The sequence below is a fragment of the Chelonoidis abingdonii genome, chromosome 3 (genome assembly GCF_003597395.2).
Source record: "Chelonoidis abingdonii isolate Lonesome George chromosome 3, CheloAbing_2.0, whole genome shotgun sequence".
Lineage (NCBI taxonomy): Eukaryota > Metazoa > Chordata > Testudines > Testudinidae > Chelonoidis > Chelonoidis abingdonii.
This window is the reverse complement of record NC_133771.1, coordinates 101,355,117-101,380,023: the sequence shown is the minus strand read 5'-3', so window position 1 is coordinate 101,380,023 and position 24,907 is coordinate 101,355,117. Positions and strand designations below refer to the sequence as shown.

The window sequence follows — 24,907 nt, the reverse complement described above, 5'->3', positions numbered from 1 at the left end:
AGTCAATGTCTGATGTTTGCAGATTGCACTCTGGGCTGATCCTTGTAGGAGAAAGAACAAACAAGAGATGTTTAGAAACCTACTGTGTACTTGACAGTATGGTCCAGTGGATATAGCCCTGAAGTGGGAGTCAGGAAACCTGGGGTTTAGTCCCAGCTCTGTTACAGACCTACTGGGTGACCTTGGGTAAGTCAGGTTACCTCTTTGTGTTTCAGTTTTTCTATTTGTAAAATGGGAGTAATGATAATGGCTTCCTTCATAAAGTGCTTTGAAGTGAATAGGTGAAAAAGGTGATGTAAGAACTAATGATTATTAATTGACTTAATTATGGACCTCATTCTGAGACACCATGTATGTGCACAGTTCACATGGGAGTCAATGAGCATTTCACTCGCAGAGCAGCTAGGGAACTGGGTCCTAAGTTAGGAGGGAAAAAGGCAGAAATGCAACTTCAATGGCTATTATTCTTCCTTATATTATAAAATATTGATCTCAATCATTCTGTCTCATTCCTCCCTGATGTGAAGGGTAACTAGATTCATCTCATGCATGCATTGTATTTATAATTTATATTGTTGTTTTTGAGGGGAAAATAAACCTTACTGTACATATAATGAGAAGAAAATCAAATAAAAAATTGCTGTAGGATTTTTTCATAAGGGTACTATTTTAGGAGAGACAGAGAAAAAACGCTATTTAGCTAGTTGTTTTGGTTGCTTTGATGTGATCACAGCAGCGGCTAATATGGATTGTTAAACCAGAGATGAGTTTATAAAAGGATATAAATGTAGTTTTTGTTGAACAAAGTAGGAGTCCAAAAAGGTGGTTTCAAAGGCAACTAGTTCTTTAATTACAGCCTTCAGGGGCATTGTTTAATCACTGTAAAAAGGCTGCCTTATTCTAGCTCTTGCTAAGGTGGTTTTGCATTGTATTCTCTCCATCTTTTTTGAGTTGAAAAGAATCAGTCCTTAAGGTTAATTGACTTAAGTTTTCAGTGTATTTTATGCTTTCTTTGTTGTTAAACACAGAGAATTGGCATGCTGACAATCAGTAATGCATGAAATATGACATTTTCCATTTTCCCCATGGGTACATAATATACTACACCTCTACCTTGATATAACGCTGTCCTTGGGGGCCAAAAAATCTTACCGCGTTATAGATGAAACCGTGTTATATCGAACTTACTTTGATCCACTAGAGTGTGCAGCCACACCCCGCACCGAGCACTGCTTTACTGAATTATATCCGAATAGAGGTAGTGGTGTATATATGAGGTTCCATGGTACATAATCATCTTCAGCAAGGGTTTTCTGATTCACATAGCCACCCTGCAGGAACTCTGACAATAAAACTAACCCTGCTGGTATTAATGGGAACAGAATTTTTATTGTCTATTTGAAAACAACTTGGTTCTACTTCTCATCAACACACATATTTGGTAAAATTAGCTGGATGACAAATCACTAAGGTAACATTTTTCTTGCCTAAGATGTCACCCTTATTGTACTAGTCCAGGCAAACTGCCAGACTAGATCTAAAATCAGGATTTAGGCAATTTAACTTGATACAAATATGTAATTATAATCCATACTATATAGTTGTGCCTAGAAATGTATTTATGCTTGCAGGGTTATTTATTTATTTATTTTTGGTCTAAACAGTTCACATTGGGCCAAATTCTGATCTTCGCTACACTGCTGTAAATCCAGAGCAACTCCACTGAAATACAAGGATATTCAACAGAATTACTCTGGATTTACACTAATATAACTGAGATCAGAATCTGGCCCACAGCATCTTATTTGCTAACATCTCCTTGTAGACTTTTGCTTACAGCCATTTGTAAGGGTTACATTTGTTCACTTCAGCCATTTGCTTATTGTGCTGTAAGAACCCTGTCACGGTGACAGTGGGATGAAAACATTGCTAAGAGATGGCTCAGATACAAAGGTGACCTGCTGTACAGCTGCACGTCTTGTGCTGAAGATTAGGTGTGTGGAAGAGTAGATGCCCTTAGCATCTGGAGAGAGGATCACAAGTAGTTGGGGATATCTTATATTTTTCACATATACATCACAAACGTGTCATCTCTTCCTGAATTTTTATTTTAGATTAAGGGAAAATGAGAAAGAACAATAAAATGTACTCAGGGGAGAAAACAGTATGGGTCTTTCTTTAACATGCTTCCTATAATGGAACACAAAAGGGCAGTTATATCAGGAGATACTCTCCTGCTAGAAATACAAGTGCTGTGCATAACTACCATCATAATGCACAGCTACATACCACTTTAAAGAATACAACACAAAATCTCCCTGCCACGTAGTCTAGAGAATGTCATTCATAGCAGTTGGGGGAAGCACTGAAGAGACACTTGGTCCTGGAACAAGGATACAAGGATACATGGGGATAACGACCAGCAATAAAATGAAGAGTTGGGTTATGCTTTTAGAGAGCAGGAAGTTTATTTTTAAAAAATTCATCAATAAACCACCCTGCTACTGTGTGATGTGTTACTGTAAAGCATTTGGTTATTTCAGTCAAGCCACACACACACACACACACACACACACACAAAAACGGGTTATGAAGGCAACTGCAATGTCCATCTGGGGCTCCAGTTTTACCCCACTGTGATATTGGAGGCTCAGGCACGGAGGCCAAGCTGGAAACCTTAATTAAACAAACCAGTGGAGACTACCCACCTCATACAACTGGAGGAAAAAAATTGACAGGTGAACCTCATTGTTTTAGGCACATTCCCTGTCCCAGTCATGAGAGTACCACTAAGTTGGGCCTTTCACTGGGTTATGCATTTCACACGCTTAGCTGAAAGAAAGCTTGCTAAGAAGAGAAGGAGAAAGAAGAAGAAATTCGTAGCAATCAGGCTCAGTTTGTGAACAATTATGAAACAGAAGAGAAGGTTAAAAGCCAGATTCTCTTTCATGGTCTGGAACTGAGGGGTTGGGAACTGGCTAGATCTCTCAAGTGAGGCTTTCTACCAGTGAGAGTGGTAAATTAGGACCACAGCTAGCTAGAGTCATCTGTCATCCAGCCCAGGCATAAGGGATTTATTAGAGGGTTGTGGCTGGAGCATCACTACAGTCAGCTATTCTCAGCTCGTAGTTGGTCTCTTGGGGGCTATTGCCAATTTACAGTTTGGAAAAGTGGGTGCAGCAGAGAATCTGGCCCTAAAGCTTCAATGAATAGAAAAGATACAATGAACAATGTGTTCTCTTTTACTAGTGCATTCATCATAGATACATTTTGGGGGAGAGGATCAGAGGTGGATTATGGATTGGTGGGGCCCCTCCCGACTCCTTCCGCCTGCAGTTCCCCCCCCCCCCCGCCAGTCCTCCAACATCCCAGCACTCTTGCTGAGGAAATGGGGTAAGGACATTTGGGATTTACCTTTTCTGATAATAACATTGCCACTTTTGAGCTGTATATTGTATATGAAGGGTGGTGAGGTTTTTTTCATCAGATGAAGAGGATTACCATTTTCACTGCTGTTTCATCTCACTCTCTCTCTAACGCGCCTGTGGAGCATATCTAAAGCAAGGAGAGCTCTGACACTTCCTCATGTGGTCATTGGAGCATCAGGCACTGTAACCCAGAGAGGCCCAGAAGGGTGTATAGTAGTAGCTGTGTTAGTCAATGCGGTATTGCTAGGGGTGTAACGGAACAGCAAGCAGTGACAGATTCAGGTTTGCCAGTAAAAAAGACAAATTGTTCTTTCATAGTGAATCAGGGCAGTGACTTTCCTGGTCTTAAATATTTAGGGCCAGATTAACTGAGCGTGGCTCAGGGAGGCATAACCTGCACCACCTTGCGTCTGATTGTTGTTTGTGTTGCAATAGTTTCTAAGGACCATCGCCCTAGATGAGGACTCCATTGTGCTAAGCACGGTACAAACATGTAACAAAAAGTCCCTGTCGGCAGAGTTTACAAGCTAAGTAGTATGTCCCTCTGCATCGCAGGGGGGAATTCACTGTGAGGAAGTCCTGGCAGTACTACCATCCCCACCCTCTCTCAGTGCTGTGTGAGTGAAAATGTACCTCCCTGTTCTACATAAAGAGAGAAAATACTGCTTCACTCTGCTTCCCCTTGCAGGGAGCAGAAAATCAGTCCGGCACATACCCACTGTGGGAAGTGTCTGAGGATTGCTATGCTGTAATCACTGGAGAAGTACAATACAGGAGCAACATCGCCTTGCTGCCTCTGAAGGCACCTCAATAAGATGAGGGTGTTACTGGGAGTAGAGTGGCTTCTTTGGGTATGTTTTCACTGCAAAGTTCACCCGAGCTCTTACTCAGGTGTTACCCATAAACCATTTCCCATCCACACATAAAACCCTCTTGGCTGAGTTTGGTGGTGCTTTCATTCCAGGCTAGCTGGCATGGCTGGGCGTATAGGTAAGGCTAAAGCCTGAGTGAGGATGTCACGCTGCCTGGTAACCCATGCACTCAACAGTGAGGATGCAGGCTGAAGTATGCAAGTGCTCTTAGTCTTCCAATGCCTTCCCCCAATTGTACCCCCGCCATATGCCCAGAAGGAAAAGACATGTTTTCCCATATTTCACTGAGAAAGAACCATAGAACGTCTCAGCCTGTAGCAGCACAAAGAATCACAGGATATGCCACCAGAAGGCATAGTGATACACGTGGGTGAGTGCGGCATCAGTGAGGACACAGTAACACAGGCAGGGCTTTGCTCACACCCAGGCCAGGTACTCATACCTAGTAACCCATCACTCAAGTTAACTCTCCAGTGAAGACATGCCCTTCATGCCTTGAACCAAGGTGCATGTATGTGCGGGAAGAGTTATTTCCTCTGCTCTCCCAATATGTGCTAAAGGATGTAGGGAGAGCTCTTTTTCTGGACTCTCCTCAGCTCCTGGAAATGATTTTGGGAGACAGCTCACCCCGCCTCACTAGGCTTTCATATTCCCAGTGAGAAGTGTAGGGGAAGCTTCATTTTTAAGGGAACGTTGACTATATCTTTAATTATAGAGATCCTGCCACTTCTCCAGTGTATCTTTTCTTAGCTTGTGCTTTTTTCCTCCTCTTAGGGCTCAATACTGCAATCACCTACTACCAAGTCTAGTGCTTATTACCAAGAGGAGCCCCATAGGTTTTAAAGGGACTACTCATGGTAGTGCATGGTTTTGTCACTGAGTTCTTATATGATGAGACCTTGAGACTGCAGCCTATCTATGAGTTCACAGCCAAACCCTGTACTGAGTGAGAGGTGTTTATTAGCCCGGGATATGGTTATGACTTGGATGCAACCTTGAGTCACTATGAAGAGAATGAAATTGCTCATAGGTAGTATTTTTGATATAGCTGTGAAGTTGAGATTGTCATTCCCCATGTGGTGGCCACCAGGTTGATGAGTTCTGCAGGCAGTGGTAAAAAACAGAGCACAGAGATTTGTGTCCTGCACAGCTATTGAAATTTGCTGTATAGTTGTGGGTCCGGATTGTACAATATTCTTACTCTCTGACTGGCTGAGACCATTCTATTTCAAAGTAAAAAGATTGAAGGGATGATCTTTTTAGGCTCTTTTCTCTTCATAATAGTATGTTGAAATGCTATTGGGAACTACATGGAGTACATGCACAGATGCAACTGATCCAAATTGCAGTGAGGTCAAAAGAAAGATTTCCCTTGACTTCAATAGTCTTTGCAGCAGACCCATGGAGAGGAAACTCCATTGTTTTTAATATTATGTATCCTATCGGAAATACTGGGATCCTATCCCATATAGCTTATTGTATATACCCTAAATCTCAGTAGGGTAAAATTTGATCTTAGATTGATTTTGATCTTTATGTGTGAAATAATACTCAAGAAAGGTAGAAAACCTGATGGCAGGGTCTATAATACTGAGAGAGAGAATGAAAACCAAATAGCTGCGGAAGATCATGTAAGTTTCACATAATTAGTTTAAATGGCTTTTAGTGTCTATGCAGAAGGAAATTTTCCAAGACAAGCGATAGGGGTATTTTAAATTGTGTTTAAAACTTTTGCACCATCTTTCTTTCCTTTTGTCTCTCCTAAGGCTCCATTTATGAAATGTTTGGAAATGAATGCTGCCTACCAACCGGGGAATTGATTAAAGTTACTGGGTTCAAAATTAATAAGATCATTGCAAGCATCTGCGAGAGTAATGAAGACAGCCAGTGCTCAGCCAGAATTGAATTGCCTCTGAATTTTCCAGGTACAGTTATGATCATGAATATGTTACTGAAGTTTTATAAACCCTATTATCACCTTTATCAGTTCTGTTGTTTCATATGATGATACATGATTGATGTCTGTTGAGGTACCCACTAGGATGCCAAAAAATTTAGTCATAATAGATGGCATTACATAAAAGGAACTAATTTCTAAATTTTACCTTGCATGACTCTCTCATACCTGCATAAAAAATATTATTATTATTAAAAGTGGAGCTGGTAACACTGCTTATACCTAAGGTTGTCCGCCAGAAGACTCATTGTGATACTCTGTTTTCAGTTACTTATGACTCTGCCAGACTTCAACTGTTTGGGCAGAAATTTTCCATGCCAGGTGTCTTCTTCAGGCTAATATTTGTTTATTTATTTTTAATGTTGCAAAAATGGTTGAGCCATTTCTGAGAGTGAGATTAGGGGAAAATACAGCGTTTTGCCACTGTTAAAAAAATTCTTACTACTGTTTGGTTGAGAAGTTCTGGTGTCTGTGCTTTGGATCAGGGACTTGAAATTTGGCAGGCGTGGCCCTTGCATCAGGGATGGATCTTGTGCTGCTTCTGTGGGGAAAAAACACCAACATTTGGCCAAGTTATCAGTCTCTGAAAAAGCTCAGCTCACACATGCTTAGAAGAGACTTGTTAGAGTTTGGCAGCTGCATTTCCCAAAGATTCCATCTGCGATGACCATATTCCAGCCTTTCATAGCTCCTACACGCCCATTGGACTCAGGGCTTCCCAGAGGATTCAGGGGGCCTGGGGTCTTCGGCGGCGGGGAGCCCCCACTTCGGTGGTAATTTGGCAGCTGGGGGTCCTTCCGCTCCGGGACCTGCCGCTGAAGTGCCTCAAAGACCCACTGTGGGAGCCCCCCGCCGACGAATTACTGCCGAAATGGGACCCGGCACTTTGGTGACAGGTCCCGCTTCGGCAGTAATTCGGCGGCGGGGGGGTCCTTCCGCTCCCCTGCTGCCGAAGACTCGAAGCAGAAGAAACTCTGGGGGCCTGGGCCCCGCAAGAGTTTTCTGGGGCCCCCAGAGCAAGTGAAGGACCCTGCTCCAGGTGCCCCGAAAAACTCTTGTGGGGGCCCCTGCGGGGTCTGGGGCAAATTGCCCCACTTGCGCCCCCCTCTGGGCAGCCCTGATTGGACTGCACACACTCCATCCCAGAGCGGAAGGAGCTCAGCAAAACTTTCTCTGCAATTGCTACTCCCAGTTGCTATGGGCCATTCTGGTGCCAGAAACCAGAACTGGAGCAGAGAGACTGTCTCTCCTGTGCTCTTAGTGTCTCCACTGTGTGGGCCCAGGCACAGTGGAGGAGGAAGCAGCCAGATTCAAATTCAGAAGAGATTGGACCTGGACCTGGGGCAAGGGAGGCAGTGAAGGAAGTAGATTAAAACTGGGACTTGGTGGAGGCAGTGGGGAGGGAATTGTAACTAGCACTGGGAGCTGGCAGGGGAAACACTGGGAATCAGGGCTGGTGCAACCATTTAGATGACCTAGGCGGTCACCTAGGGCGCTAGGATTTGGGGGGTGCCATTTTCTTCGGCAGCGACTGCGGCGGCTGGATCTTCGGCCACCTCGGTCGCCGCTGGCATTTCGGGAGAGGGAGCTGGAACAGGAGAGCGTGGGGAGGGCCGCCTGCAGCAAGTAAGGGGGGCGCTGATTGGCGCTGCAAGCCTGGGAGGCGGGAGAAGTGAAGCAGCGACGGCATGCTTGGGGAGGAGGTGGAGCAGGGGTGAACGGGGCGGGGGCTCAGGGTGGATTGGGGGAGTTGCCACAGGGGAGGGGCCTCTGGGTCGGGTTTGGGGAGGGTGCAAGGTGGAAGTTTTGCCTAGGGCACGAAACATCCTTGCACCGGCCCTGCTGGGAATGACTGTGAAACATGGGCAGATGTGGAGACTATGGGGTCAGTGGAAGGGGCAAGATCAGAGGTGAAAGTAAGCTGGTACTGTCTTTTACCATAAAATCTGATTCCTGATAAAGGCCTACTCTGACCCTGGTATTAGCAAAAACTACTGAAAATGTGAGTTCATATCTATGTTATTTCATTTTATCCTCATTCTAATTTGTTCATTCATGCTTCAGAGGATGAGTCTATTCTTTCTGTGCTCGCAACGTGGACAAAAAAAGTCTTATGCTGTTACGTTAGTCGCTTGAATAGCTACATCCAGCAAATATTTCTGAACTACTCTCTTCATTATGAGCAATGTGGTGAAAGCTGACAGATTTCATGACTCCTGAACTTGGTCCTACTGTTAATGTATTCTTTGTACTCTTTAGTCTGCATAAATATTTGTAGATTCTCTGAGTGCCCACAAGAGCTGTAATAGTTTCCTATAATAATAATCATGATTAGCATTCTCATAAAAATAGGGTAGCATTGTTATCCCCTTTTAGATAAGGGGCAACTGAGGTACGTAGAGATGTAATTTTCCAAACATAACACAGCATATCAATGGCAGGGTTGGGATTAGAATCCCCAAGCCTAATTCTGGTTTTGTTTATAATAGAGACATGCCACTGAGATGTGTGGAGGGCCTTGACCAATAAATTTGCAAATTCATTTTAAACTTGTACGTTCCATTGCTTATAACTTTCTCCCAGCCCCCAAAGTTCCCATCGGGGAAATCTACATGTCTTGATTTCTGACAAAATGTGATTATATTTAGAAAGTCTAAGTGAAGTTGATCCAGCTGTTTTTTATTACACGGATGGAAAAAAATATTTTTTAACACTTCTTTGCACTCAGCCTCCATGTCTGAGTTTAGAAACTTAAGTTTGTCATATGTCTCTTTCTCATGAGAATTGTTGCTATGTTGGGTATGAAGAACATCTGGACTCTAATTTATAATGATTTTAATAAGGTTCTGGATAGCCATGGATAACAGATTTTAAAAAAAATCCTGGAAAAAAAAAAGAACAAATATATCAGAGCAAGCAAAGCATTATGAGAAATCATCAGCGTGTACAACGCCAGCTAGAGAACGATTGCTGTTGTTTTCATTCTTCACACCAGAATAATTTTTTTAATATTTACCTCTTATCTGTAGAGAGAGAAACATATGGAACTTTACATACTCATAAACACAAGCAGGTGGTTACTAGGTACATTTAATTCATGGGCATAATCATTATAGGAGCAACATGCAGAAGTCCACATGGTTCTTTAGCTGTCTGCTCGAGCATGCTGTTGCCAAAATTAAAAAAAACATCAGAATGAAAGATAAAGATTTTTCTCCTTCTAACCCTGACAGAGCATGAACCCAAGGGGATAATTGGATCTTTAGTTTTGTATGATTAAAGTGTATTAATTACTGTTTCATATGAAATCTGCTTTCTGACGTGAGGATATTCATCAGCTGAATTCCAGATGGCTGATCAGTCCCAGGAAATTTAACATAGCACTAAGTTCAGTCTCGGATTGATAGAGGGGAAAGGGATCTCCTATCTATGGTGAATATCCTTTCCCACTCCCTATACATTGCCAAGGAATTCCCAGCCAGAGATGACTTTTAATCCTAGTTCATGAAGATACTCTCCTGAAGAGCATAGCTTTTGCCTTTGGAATACAACATTTTGAAATAACTTGCATTTTTTCAACAACTTTTCATAGGAATGATATCCATGTTCCCCTCAACCCCAACATTTCCAGGGGGATAATGCCCCTCTTGCTCCTGCAGCCTACTTGGCTGGAACATTGGCTGGATGATGCTGTTTGTCTTTGTAAGTTACTCACTCATCAGAATGGCATCCCTGCAAACACGATACTTTTTTGACATACTATATGGAGATTGGCTTACTTGTAACTTCTTTAAATGCATGTGGTGCCATAAATTATAGTGACTCTTATTAAACCCTTAGCTATGTCACATGGTACTGAAATTAAGGGTCAGACCTTTGAAACCCCTTTCTGCTGCTCAGACACTGCAAGGCAACTGGAAAACTATCCTAATGAGCAACTGTGGATTCGCCTTACCTAGGGGAATCCCTCTCAAGCACAGCCCTTCCTTAATGTTAAAACCAAGGTTTAATCACTATTAACTGACCCAGTGCTGAACCCCATTTTTCTTGGTCTGCACTGACAACTAAGTTGCGGTCAGCATTATGTTAGCTAACTCGATTACTCACAACCATGTTCAAACATAGCCACATTCTGTAGTGTACACAAGGTCCATAGCTTAGCCATGTTTTTGCATCCACACCAACCATGCTGCTTAACCATGTTGGAATTCTGGGAAAAACTGACAGCTTCCCACAGCGCTTCAGCCGTGGACAGAGTGCCCAGAGGAGATATATACACAGATGCACAGGAGGCAGTGAAATCTGGAATGTTTTAGCACACTGACAGCTGTGAAGACCTAGGATTCTAAAACCAGTTATACAGGCACTGTTAATGATTCCATCTCTACACTAAACCAGACAGCTCCTTACCATGCAGGTTTCTGGCAAGGACACATTCTGTTAGTTACCATAGGTGCTAGTGGAGTATTAATCATGTTGTATGTGGATATAATCCATGTTTAGAGCCAACCATGCTCCTAACTGGTTATAAACTCAGTTACAAGCTGTAGTGTACACAGGATCTTAGTGAAGCTCCCTTTAGAGTGAAAGGCAATAACTGCTATACACACATTGCAATGTGAAGATTAAGTTTGTCATAGTGAAGCAATGATCACACTGAAGTGATTCTGTGACAGAAAGGACTTCACGTTTACGCTAGATCCTTGGCTGAGCACACAAGGCTGTAATTGGTTCATTACCTCCAGCTGGCTGTGTGAACTGACTGCATGTTAAGACTGACTTTGGAGAGTATCCACCTGGTGCTTTCAAGAGGATGGACACAGGGAGTGGGGTGGGGGGAGAACAGCATCTCTTGTGTGGAAGGGAGGTGCAGAATCACTCAGGAGGTGGGGAACTCATGGAAATCGACTCCCCACTGTGCCAAGATGCCCTGTGTGACTCCCTGTCCCTTCTTTTTCTCCATACCTGGGACAGTGGGCATTTCATCTTAATCACGGGATTGAAATAGCTCTTGTGTGGTCCCAACAGGAAGTGGGAAGAGATGGGCTGGGGAAGGCTCACGAGCAGAGCTTTTGGTCTGGTTGGGTGTGTTTTTGTGGGGAGGAAAGAGCCTTGCTACCTTATTGGGAGAGGATGGCCTGATCCTGAGGGTGTACATGTGCTTGCAGTTACCACTTAATTTGGACTCACACATATTTTGCAGTCACAACCTATGTGTTTGCTTTTGAAAATCTGGTGTACAATAACCTATTAAATTTAGTTATAGTTTCTGGAAAATTGGCCTTTTGCTATGACTGGCCAAAAAAACCACAATATGACTATTATTTAAGTGTCTGTATGAGGCAATGTTATCACTGCTGAATCTTGTGTAGAGAAAGCTTAATCGCACAGCTCAACGAAACCCAACTATTCAGTTCTCTAAACTGTCTGTTTCATCTAAGAAAACACTCACAAATATATAAATGTACATGTTTTTCTTGCTGTATGGACTTCTAATAAGACAGCTCCCAAAGGCATGATTAACAGGAATTAATGGTGCCCCTAGGGATTAGAGAAGCACATATGCAGCCTCTGCCTTGTAATACTTCAGAGTTGTAATTACCTCATGATAAACCATGCTGCTCTAGTGCCTAAATACTGGTGTCATCCATCTGGTGGCCTGTACTATTAATCATGCTAAGGCACATTCTTCTCCCTTGCTCTTATAATCCAGTGGTGGGGTTGGTTGTTTTAATATAGATCAATATTTACTCTATAAATCACTGAACAGCATGAAAAAGGATAATTAATGTGAACATATAGGACCACATTTATTTTTTGTATAAGTATGTGAAACTACACTGAGAACTATAGTGTTGTCCATGTTTACATCAGCTCTGGATTTGTCCCATAAAGCTTAATTTTCATGATCAGGTGTGAAGGTGTGGGGGGGAATAAATCAATTTGCCTTTTTGGAGTAGCAAAGCAACTGATTATTATTATTTTGTCCTGCATGTAAGAATTGGTGGAGGATGCTGGAACTAGAAATATCTTATCTGGGATTGGGGAATAAAAGTATTGCTTCTAAACCAAGTGAAGCATAGCAAGTGCAGTCACTGATAGTACAGTTCCTAAGGTGACATGAATGTTTTGGGATCTATTCTCTGGACTTCCCATTTCCCATGGGACTTCAGATGGGATTTGGAAGTTGCACTCCCCAACCAGTTCCACAAGGGCACAAATCCTGCTTCTAAGAAAGAACACTTCATCAGAAAGTCTACAAGGTTCTCTGTTTACTCCTCACGGTAGTGCCTGAGCATTTAAATTCTCTTTTTCACTTGCTGCTACTTTTATCATGGGAGGGTTTCTTTTGTTAACATGAAGATGTTGGTAAAAACTCTGATTTCCTATCTTAGAGGAATGTATCAAGTTTGTCATAATCCTCTGTGGTTTACACTCCAACTGTACCAGTAGCAACAGAGTGTGATAATATTTCAGTGATAATCAAAGAAAAGAAAAAACAGAGATGAAAGGGAATACTGTCATTGGATCAAATGTTGTGAAGAACATTTTAGACCCTGCTCTACCTTGGAAACCTGCATGTGCTTAACTTTGAAGTCATTGACTGTGTAAAGTTAATCACAAGTGTACATACTGGAAGGGTTGAGGTCTTAATGTAGTGATGGTCAGAAAAGTGACACTATAAAAATATTTTTACTCAATGTTGTTGTTTTTTGTCTGAGTTACATCAGCTCACTTTACTGAAGGGAGGGAAAGTGTTTACTCCTGCACACTCTCCAAAACCAGCATAGCTATTGTAGATGAAGCAGGATTCTATTTTACATCATGAATCATCAACAAAGCTTCAGCTAAATTCCACTTGCATAATCTTCATTCCAGGTGGAGATGCAAAAGCCTGAAAGAACACTTGGGCTATATAGCTATGTCACTAAATGACATCATCTCCTTTCAGTTTTGTTTGCTGCACGTTTAATGTAGAAGAATCTCCTGCGTGTTGCAGTGGTCGTGTCATTTTCTATTTCACCTCAGCTATGCAACATTATAGAATGAGAGACTGTTTTCTCTCTCTCACTTTCTCCCATTGAGACTTTATTTTCATTCTTTCCTGTTTGTTGTTTTCTTTAATCTGAAATGAAAATAATTTAGATTGAAAAATACTTCTATAACTTTAGCGCCCTCGTGGCCAAGATGGTGTCTGTTCTGCAGGCAGCTTTACCCAAGAGAAGGCATGTGCAGGAATGCAGCAAGACAAATCCCTTCCACCTCAGGGGCACCTGTTCCAAACCCTCCAGAGTGAACACACACACTCACAGGAAAAGTACAATGGATATAAGAAAGGGAGATATTTATTTACAGAGGGATGAGAGGAGAAATACAACAAGGGAAAATATAGGGGGAGCAGTAAAACAGGGTTGCATCCAAACCAAGGCCCCACGGGCCCAGTGGTAGCACAGTTTGGAAGGGCAGACACCGAGCAATGTGTCTGCACACAGAGTTCAGGAGTCCTGAGCAAAGTTCCAGTCCAGTGGTGAGTCTTGGGTGCTCCTGGTTGTCTTCAGTGCCAGGGAACTTTTCCCCAACAAACCCCTCTGGTGCCCTCTCCTGCCGCAATCTGCAAAGCCACACAGAGCGACCACCTCCCCACTTAACTAGCTACAACCTCCCTCCTTGTTCCCAGTGCAGAGTCACAACCCCAGTATTCACGGCCCCATACAGCTCTGAGCAGCTGTGATACTGGGTCCAGATCTGGCCTGTCCTCAGGTGATTCCTCCCTAGCACAGGGCTCCTCCTGGCTCCTGTCCTGGGGTGTCCCTGATCAGCCACCCTGTCCTTCCCAGGCTTCAGGCAAGTTCTCTCTGCTTCCTTTGTGAGGGCCTGTGGGCTGCTCCCTCTCTCTCCCTTCCAGCTCCAGCGCCACCCCCTGGAGTTTCCCTCCTTTTTTTGCACACTCTCTCTCCCCCCTAGGAAAAAGATTTAAAGGGGCCATGACCTCTAAAGCCCCAAGGGGTTACACTTCTTTGTGTATTGAAAACCTAGCAGGATGCTGCTTGATTTTCACATCCGAGTTGATTTTGCAGGGTGGTCAGTTAGAAAAATTATCTTTCCCTCTATATTTTGAACATATTTGCTATGAAAGCTGTTAAGAATTTAATTTACATGTGCACAAAGTGTCAATATAGGAACTACGCGTCCCATTTAAACTCTAACATTCAGATTTAAGTGGGACTTAAGTGATGCACAGGTCTTGTGTTGGCTGACCTTCTGCACAGGTTTGAATGTCATCCTCAGAGAATAAGTATTGAAGCTTCATGATTCTGTTTCCATAGAGCCACTTTTCTGACAATATAATCACACTTTAAATGATAAATATTTTGTTTTGTTTTGATATTGAGTTTTTATTGGCTCCATGGGTTCATGAACTAAAAGTTGATGTGACAGTGAATGCTTGAATATTTCCCAAGTGCCTTTGTATAATACAGCATTCGTGTTCTTAGGTCTTTGTAAGATTGTGGCTGATAAAACTCCATATCTCAGCATTGAAGAAATCACAAGAAAGGTTTCTATTGGGCCAACACGACTGGGCCATCCTTGCTTCTATTGCAATGAAGACATAAAATTGGCAAATTTCACCATCAAACAAGGTGAGCAGATCATGTTCAACTCCGTGGAAGAGGTCAATGGGACACTGACTGTGAACTGCGGAGTGGTAAGAGAGAACCAATCTCACTCCTTTACTTTGCCACTTTCACAAGAAGGAGAGTTCTATGAATGTGAAGATGACCATATTTATACCCTGAAAGAGATTGTTGAATGGAAAATCCCCAAAAGTAGAAACCGGATTGTGAAATTTACCAATATGTTACATACATGGGACTTCTCTAATCCACTTCCTGAGAATTTTGATGGCTGTCTGATTCTAGCACCAATCTACGAAGTACAAGGAGTGATGAAATGTAAGTAATAATCTAAGTTAATGAGCTGTACCTCTGTGCCTAGCAGTGTGTTCTAAACTGAATTCAAACTGCTCAAAATATCTGTTACAGACAGTGCTTGTTTTGGACAGGTAGAAGATGGGTATTCCATAACCATATTTACTACTGCTGATAGTTTAAAAATGGGGAAAGAAGGGGAAGAATTTTTCTCCTTCTTCCTTCATCCTCTAATTCAGATACTGACTCCATATCTTTTTATTACAATCTGCTATTATCATTTTTACTGATATTACTACTATTAAATTATCTTTAGAGAGGAAACTTTTTTTCAAGCAGATGGAGCAGAGAACTAAGAGTTCTGGGTTCTATTCCCAGAAATTCTTATTGACTGTGTTACCATGGGGCAGTCATTTAATGTATGGCTCTATTTAGCTATCTGTAAAATAGATATAAAGGTAAGTGTCTATGTCACAACAGTGTTAGAAGTCTTAATTATTGTTTGTGAAGTGTGTGGAGATACTCTTGCACATGGTGCTATCTGAATACAAGGTGGTATTATTATTATATTACAGAAGCCAACGTAGGGCTTGTCTTCACTGCAACAATTAGCTCAAATTATTACACTTGAGTTACTCTGCCTGAGCTATCCTAGCTTGAGTGAGAGCCAAGTGACTACACTGCAACTACCCAGAGTGATAGGATTAGCAGCTGATGAGATGTAACTTGAGCTTCTGCATCCCCACTACACTACTAGCTCCAGCATCAGCGGAAAGTGACTCTCAACTCATTTCCCTGATGGGCCAACTAGCTAGAGTTTAAAATAGTGGTTCTGAACCAGGGGCAGACATACCCCTGGAGGTACGCAGAGGTCTTCCACTGGGTACATCAACTCGTCTAGATATTTGCCTAGTTTTATAACAGGTTACATAAAAAGCACTAGTGAAGTCAGTACAAACTAAAAATTCTTACAGACAAAATGAGAAAGTAAGCATTTTTTCTATCATACTGTGCTGTGACTCTTTTGTATATATGTCTGATTTTGTAAGCAAGTAGTTTTTAAGTAAGGTAAAACTTGGGGCACATAAGACAAATGAGACTCCTGAAAGGGGTACAGTAGTCTGGAAAGGTTGAGAACCACTGGTTTAAAGCACCAAATAACTTGAGCTAGAGATTTTTGTGTGCATGCAGTGACTGGGTTAGGAACAAAACTTGAGTTCTATCCTGAGCTAACTAAAATAAAATTAAAAAATGCACAGACTATTTTTTAGAACACCCATGAAACAGGAAAGAATAAGTGAATCATTTCTTTAAGGACTTAAAAATTGCTGTGTGGGTATATGTACATATGTATATAATTTTTGTTTGTAAAAAGGATTGATTTTGTCCACTGCAAGATACAGGACAGTCAAGAATTTTCAGCTTTTCCATGAAGAAAACTACATTGTTAGCCCCAGATCCTTCAAGTGCTTATGCACACACTTGACTTTGCTACTTTGAGTGGACTAATCATAGCAGTAAAGTTGAGCACATGTGCAAGTATCTGCTGGATTGGTGCCTAATTTCCTGCAAGGTTTTTCTGCCTTATACCTATATGAGAAACAGCTCCATGAAAATGGAATCATATTAGTATACCATTCAGCAGCATGTTTTGCAAAAAACCCTTTTACAATGGATATTTCTCCAAGGAATGATAAAAGTAAATGGCTAAAACAGAGGACAAGGAAAGAAGGATGGGCAGCAATTGTTTATGCAAGACACAATTTTTTTAAATGATTGATTAGAGATATTCCATCAAATCCAATATCCAGCTAATAGGCTTACTGTCTATCTTCACATGCTAAAATACTCAATTTTTCAAAACTGTGGCTGGAATCAGTGGTTTGGGCCCCAATCCTGCAATCCATATAGCTGTATCCCTATGCCCACTTAGATCCAAACTGCAGGATCGAAGCCCTAAGTAAAAATTAGTTTAGTTTCCTAAAAAACTGCCAGATGGTTGTGAGATAATGTGAAATATGCACTTGCCTCTCAACTCCACATCCTGATGTGTGCCTTACTTGTTTTTATTTGCATTCACATGTATGTTTTTCACAGTGCATTCAATATGTAAACTACATTAAATGTCTCCTAAACGTTGATTTTAGAAATGAGTCACTCTGCACCTGGTTAACTGTTTACTTGTGAACTGCAAAAAATGGATCCTCACTGTTCGTTAGAAAACAGTGAAGCTCTCTCTATAGATTTTAAATGAAGTAAGGCAAACTCAGTTCTCAGTGAAAAGATCACTGGTAAGAGGGTGGTTAATTACATTTTCAGAGGCTGTGGGCAGGAGCTATACATGTGTCCAGTCCTTCACCTCCCCTCTCCAACAACAACTAGATTGATGTATGTAACTCCCTCTGCAGCTCACAGAAAACGTATCCATTTGTAGACTGTTTTAATTTTCACTGATCACCTTTAGTTTGGCAACATTTCTTCACCGTAGTCAAAATGTTTGGTTCCTGAAGATGATATGACAAGGGCAGAGTGTGCATACACAGATGTTGACCATCTGTCATACATTCTTATTATATAAAATGTACATTAAGTACTGAGTTTAATGAGTGAAGAATTAGTATATCATAACACGTGAAATATAATTGTAGGATCTGCTATGCAGCATGTGTATGTATGTACAATAAAAAACTTAATGAAAGAGGCCTTTAAATAATGTTCCTTTTTAAATTACACTGTCCTGAGAACTTGTTTGTAATGAAAATAGCTAGGACCAAATTTTCAAACGAACTTTAATAGTATCCTCAGTTTTGCACCTGTAATTACTAGCACATGCAATTTTGCAAATGCAGTTATAAGAACATAGGAATTGCTGTACGGGATCCGATCATCTAGTGCAGTATCCTGTCCCTGACAGTGGGCAATACTCGATGCTTCAGAGGAAGGCGCAAATAGTGGATAATTCTGGGATAAGCTAACCACGTACCCTGGAACATGAAGGTTTATATCTCTCCTTTTAAAAAAGCAGTATTGGTTTTTATAATAGTTAGTGTAATTGTAGATGTTTTCCAGGGGTGAAAGTAAAATACAGCTCTTATTGGTATGGGTCCCACTCTGCCCCACCCAAAGGGGTGGGGCCTCAGATAGAGGGGGTGGGGCCAGGGTGGAAATAAGTTACATTTCTTACCCTTACAGCCCAAACACAAGCAACCCACCTCTCCTGCATGCGTCATGGATCCCTCCCATTCCTTGACTTAGATATAGAAAATAAAGCTACTATTACTACTACCAGTACAGTCTGTAATAAAACTTGACTGTTGGAATAAGCCTGAAAACCTGAAAACTCACTGTCACATTTTTCTCCTTGTCCTCCCTCCTCCTCCTCCTCCTCCTCCTCCAGCCAGGCTGCCAACGCAACTAGGCTTCCGGTTCCCCTGACCCCTGCACTCAGCAGGGGCTCCCCTCGAGCTTATAGCAGGGAGCAAGGGGACTGGCTGAGGGAGAAGCCTCCCCAAGTAGCCTGCTGCCTGCATAGGAACAGTTTAAACTTAGCTGTTCACTCCATGGTCTGAACTGCGAGATTCAGGGCTATTTCTGCCCCCTGGAGGAGGCGATCTTCAATAATATAACACACAAAAAATACAGTCAAAATCAGGAACCATTTCCAAGTTCAAATCTATGATAGATTTGAACTTGGAAATGGTTCCTGATTTTGATTGTATTTTTTGTGTGTTATATTATTGAAGATCGCCTCCTCCAGGGGGCAGAAAAGAACTGCACTGGCTTTGGTCACCCTCTACCCCCCAACAACCATGAGTGAAATTAACAAGGACGCCAGAAATAGCCCCGAATCCTGGTTCAGACCGCGGAGTGAACAGTTAAGTTTAAACTGTCCTTATGCAGGCAGAAGGCTACCTGGGGAGGCTTCTCCCTCAGCCGGTCCCCCTGCTACAAGCTAGAGGGGAGCCCCTGCAGCCCCTGCTGAATGGGAAGGTCGGGGGAACGCGGAGCCTAGCCATGTTGGGCAGCCTGGCTGGAGGAGGTGAGGGAGAGAAAAACAAACAAAAGTGACAGTGAGTTTTCCCTTTCCAAGCTTTTGTTAGCTTTGAGTTTGAACTTTTTGTTATGCAGCCAAAAGAGGTGAAAGTAAGCCAGTACTGAATGCTCCGCTTATTTGCCGGTACGCTACTGCACCTTTTTTACCGGTACTCCGTACCGGCTTACTTTCACCTCTGATGTTTTCATTATCCATATTAATGTCAACACCTTTTTTAATCCTGCTATTTTTTGGCCTCAGTGACATCTTGTGGCAATGAGTTCTGTTAGTTCATTATGCACTAAATTTATTCCTGTTCAGTTGGTATTCTTAGAGAAGGTAAACTGGGGCACTTAATCGAGCTTTTCTGTACATTTTGTTATTTTGTGTACCTCTATTGTCTCATCTCATTTATTTCCTCCTCAGTTAGATATCTAACTGCCTAATTGCTCATGCAAATGAAATAGACATTTTAAATTATAATATTTGCATTGATGATTGGCAAAATTGTGGACACAATCGTTGTACGACGTCTTAGATGGTTTTTTTAAGTTGTCTCTTAGAGTGTGTATATTTCATTACAAAATCAGTGTGAAAACAAAAATTGACTTTTACCTTTTTCCTTTTAGTTCGAAGGGATATAGTTCATATCCTCTCTGATCTAGACATTGAAGTCATAGATGTAACAGACTCTTATGATATTAGCTGTTTCCTTCATCCATTATCCATGGAAGATGTATTTGAAAGGACAAGCAAAGAATTTCCTATGGTTGCTGAGGTAATAGAAGGGCCCACAGGAAGACAGCAACCTTGTAATTTATTATGTCCTGGGAAAGAAATTGTCATTCACAAAAAGTACCAGGCGAAAAGAATCCTTGCATCTGAGATCAGAAGTGATTCCCACAAAAGACACTTTTTAATTCCTGCCAGCTACAAAGGAAAGTTCAAAAGAAGACCTCGGGAGTTTCTAACTGCCTATGACCTGGAGATAGCAAGAAGTGACAAGGAGCAGCTTCATGTTGTAGCAACTAAAGCCTTTGATTCTCCCCATGCAGAATTGTTTTCTGTTTCTGTTGGAGACCAGTTTCTAGTTCAACAGCACCAGACTGGTGAAGTCATATATCAGGGAAGGAAGAAAGTGATAGATGTTTTGGCCTGTGAACAAATATTAAGTGAGGCCTATAAGGAAGTGCTTCTTCCTATGTATATGGAAGGTGGCTTTGTAGAAGTGATTCATGACAAGAGACAGTACCAGCTTTCAGAGCTTTGCAAAGAGTTCCGCTTGCCCTTTAATGTCAAAGTATCTGTGAGGGATCTCTCCATTGAGGAGGATGTCTTGGCTGCTATGCCTGGACTGCAGCTTGAAGAAGAAATCACAGACTCTTACTTGCTAATCAGCAGTACTGGCGATCCTGCAGACAGCTGGGAAATTCCTGTGTATCGTCTAAATATGTCTGTTCAGTTGCTCAGCAAATCTGTTGATGAAACTGTATTCTCCCCAACAAGGACTATTGTGGAAGAGATCAGTGAAGAACAATATTACATGGTGAGGAGATTTGAAAACCAAGTCCTACACCCACCACCCAGACCTCCCAAAAAGCCAACAACACTGGAATCAAAACCTCTTCTTACTCTACCAGAGCGAAGTGTGTTGGATGCACCGCATGCTGTGAAGGTAGGACATTTCTTCTATTATATATCCTTTGGAATATGTTTGAGATACTTCACAATCTGCTTCCATTTTATGTTGGCTTGTGTTTTATGTTAAACTCATTTATTTTCATGCAGCATTTGAGATGGCAGTGAACCCCACAGGATAGACAAATAAGCTGCTATACATCTTGACTAGAACTTAACATTGAGGGCTGACTCCTCTGTTGGTGTAAATTGATCTGTGGCCAGTTGAAGATCTGGCCCTAGAGCTTCGGGATTGAATAATCTTTTGTTGCACTGGTATATAAGTGAGGGGACAATCTGGGCTATTACAGCTAAATGCTTAAAAATGGGAACTAAATGTTGATTCGATACATTAACAGAGAATTTTGTTCAGATAGAGATCACAGAATTTGAATTTGTATTTGAAATTTACACATAGACATTCTACAGAGATATTTTTGTTCTGAATATTTTGCATTGTGTCCAAATATTAACTAGATTTTCAAATGGAAAGTATTGATTTTCATAAAGCTACTGAAGTTTCAATATTTCACCAAGGCAAAGAGCACATACAAAAGTGCCCGTTATAGATGGACAAGTATGGGAGTATTTTTAGTAGCAGTTAACCCATAACAATTGTGCTTGTCATTGGGTTTCTGCTATACGTTGAAAGAACTATATATAGAAAGGTGACTTGATGAGGATTCAGCAGGGAAACAAGTACAGGGCCTGCTCAGACTATGTGTGTATCTCTAGTCACAGCTCCCATTGCCCTCTCACTTTCCTCTTCAAATACAAATCCACCAAAAAAACCCCTAATTTTACATTAATTATTAATGCAGTTGAGTCTCCAGAATGTGACTAGTTACATCTTGGTGACTACGATCCACTTGGAACGCAAACAGGAATTGATGCGTTTACATTTTTTAAAAAAATAAGGGCCATATTGTGCCTTTTGCATCCATGTTTGGAGGGGAACATCTTTGAACCTCTCCCCTCATGTGCTGAATGTTGTTCACCTCTGTGGCAGCATTTTCTGCCTCTGTTCCTAGGACAGAGAGTTTTCCATGGGCCTGAGGATCCATGCAGAAGTAGCAAGCAGGCCCAGGGAGAAGTGTTCTGATACCAGTCCTGTGGAATCCTTCAGATACAAGTATGTGAAGCTATGTTGATTTCCTCTGTCTTCTGCCCAAGCTGGTGAAGCCCCTTCACTGACTTTTGTGGAGGTTGAGGGGGAGCTCACAGCCAGCTGTTGGCCGGGGAGAATTCCTAATAGCAAGGATCCATTAAGCCATGCTGCCAGCTAGTGGGGACATATAGAAGGCATGGGTTCCAGAACTGGCAGAGAGGCCTGTGTCTGAGGTACTGGATGGGAACCCAAGAACTCTTCCCGAGGTCTGTTTCATAGGCAACTGAACCACTAATCAGAAGGAGGCAGACAGCCCACTGTGGGTGTGTATGTATGTGAGAACTATGAGCTGGTATCTGACTCTGGATTAGTATTGTGCAAAAGATGTTATTTTACTACAGCTAGCAGGAGGCAGTTAGAATAACAGATATATTATGGTTCATTTGTGAGTGACTGCAACCGTAGACTTCAAATACTTGGATACAGAAACACTTCTAAGCAAATGACATTTTTATGAAAGCTTGCAATAAATAAATAATAAATTAGAGTCAGAATGTTAGCTCGATACAGATTTGTAAATTCTCTTTTCCTGGAAAGGTGAAAAAAGTAGATATCCCTTATTCATAAGATTAAACCCCCAACCTCTAATATAATAGATTTAGAGTCAAGCAGAATGTATTATCTCTCCATCCTGAACAGAGAGAGGCCTGAGAGAATACCTGGATCTGCGCCGATGTTTTCCTGCTTTTGCCCAGTGGTGGTGGGGCAAAGGGCGGGAGGCTGCAATTTTCTTCTGAACATACCTGCTAAGTCTGAAAGTTCAGAAATTTGCCCAAATGATAAATGGCCTGATCTGCATATTTTATGATGCTGCATTGCCTCATTTGCATAAATGACTGCAAACATCCAAATGAGTAGAACATAAATCCAAGAAGGTTGATGCATGGAATGAACTTTAGGATCATAGGAATTGCCTTGGTCCTATCTGGCCCTGGTATCTCCCCAGCTGGTGTTCAACTAACTCTGGCATCTCCTGGAGGCTCTGTCCTTGGTTGCTCTTTGTCCTGATTTGGGTGAAAGTCTGTCTTTTGGTTGGTGGCCCTGGGGCTAAGTGCTGCTGCCTTGCAAGGGAGATATGGTTCCTTCCTGCCATCAGCTGATCATGCTCTGGTTGGGCTGATAGCCCCTAGCTGGGAATTCACTTTGATTGCTCCTTTACCCTTGTTCCCTGGCAGGAGAGAAATGGAGGAGGCTCTAACTGCACCTGCCTGCTGCTTCCTGGCTGGCTAGCTAGCTATAGGAAAATACTTTATCACTGGAAAACCATCCCTCTGCAATAGACATGGAATTATATAATAAAATAAAAAAAAAAGGAAAAGAATGATAAAAATGCAAGATATAGCAAATCAATATATCTGTGATAAGTGTGGACATTATTGTCATATATATATTGATGGCTCCAAAGAGGAAGCGAAAGCCCCAAATATCGGGACTGTCCCTATAAAATCAGGACATCTGATCACCCTAACTGGAAATGATATACTTAATGAAATATTGCTGCTAACAAACAAAGTAGTGCAATGGAATCTACTGTGGTAATAGTATGGATCCTGGCACATGTAGGGATTGCTGGCAATGCATAGGCAGACAAAGAGGCAAAAAATGCTATTGAGCATGAACAAGTTGGCCTAGACATCCCATTAAGCAAATTGAATTTACACACTTTAATCAAAAATGAGATAAGGACGGAATGGCAGGAACTTATGACCACATGAAACGAAGGCAGAGGAAAGGAGGGAATCTGTGAAGTATGCCCAATAGTTGAAAATGTTTATATAATTCAAGGACCTGAGAGGAAAAGTGAAGGAGCCTTATTCAGAATTTTAACAGGTCATTGTGGACTAAATAGTAATCTATTTCTAACAAACAAATTTAAGGATGGATTTAAGGTTTGAGAAACAATAGATCATCTCTCATGGACCCGTAAAGACTGTACCAGTGAAAGGAGATATTTATATGGAAAACTCAGAAATCTTGGAGTGATAAAGTTTTCTTTGCAACACTTGTACAGAATGCAAGGAAAATGGGGCCCAATTAAAAAAGCTATTCTGCAGTTTTTAATCATCCTGGGAAAGGTGACAGACTTTGTCATAACCTGTCTATGAAATCCAGTGGAGAGCCTGCTGTGCCCCAGAACCGAAGGAGAAGGGGCCTGGCTGGGGCAGCTAGTGGAGAAAGGAGGCAGTAGCTGAGGATGGTGGAGAGAGAAGGCTGGCTGGCAAGCAGTTGAGGAGGAGGAAGGGTGGAGGACTGCAGCTGGCCCCCAGCTGAAATAAAGCTGAACATTGAACCTGACAATGGAGGTCAGTGGGGAAAAAGAAAGTTGTCTTGGATTATGAAGGAGAAAAAACAAGGGATGAAGGATGATCTCGGATCAGGAAAAATTAAAAGAAAAATAAATATATCAGGTTTGAAAAATAAGGAATTCATAGAAATTAAAGAAAAAAACAGGATAGAAGTCAGAATAGAGATAGAAGATGTGAAAACAGAGGATGTTACTCCCCTGAAAATGGCAGAATGGATAAAGCGAAGGGTTGGTGTCATTCAAAGAGCTAAAAGAATTGCTGTGCGGTGATCTATTGGTACAGCGTACGCATAAAGAACAAGCTGAAAAACTTCTAAAAACTGTAACCTTAGGGAAAATGAATGTTACTTCTCAACAGCCTAAATTCCTGATTGAAGTAAGAAGGGTTATGTACGAAATGCTACAAGGATTATCTGAGGATGATATCTAAAAGAATACAAGTGAAGAGAAAGTATTGTTTGTTAAATGGCTACTTAATAAGGGTGGGAAGGGAAGGCCATCTACCACTGTATATATAACACTTAAAGGTAGGACACT

The 24,907-nt window shown here is 41.7% G+C and overlaps 1 protein-coding gene across 1 annotated transcript in view; it reads left to right on the top strand.

The window, feature by feature from the left end:
* The window catches only part of THEMIS (thymocyte selection associated), a 107,325-nt gene that overhangs the window by 10,721 nt on the left and 71,697 nt on the right, over nucleotides 1–24,907 (top strand). Inside the window, exons 2-4 of the mRNA XM_032777651.2 lie at nucleotides 6,067–6,225; nucleotides 14,753–15,211; nucleotides 19,850–20,895. Of these exons, the coding sequence (XP_032633542.1) occupies nucleotides 6,067–6,225; nucleotides 14,753–15,211; nucleotides 19,850–20,895 (1,664 nt within the window). The remainder of the gene's footprint in view (nucleotides 1–6,066; nucleotides 6,226–14,752; nucleotides 15,212–19,849; nucleotides 20,896–24,907) is intronic.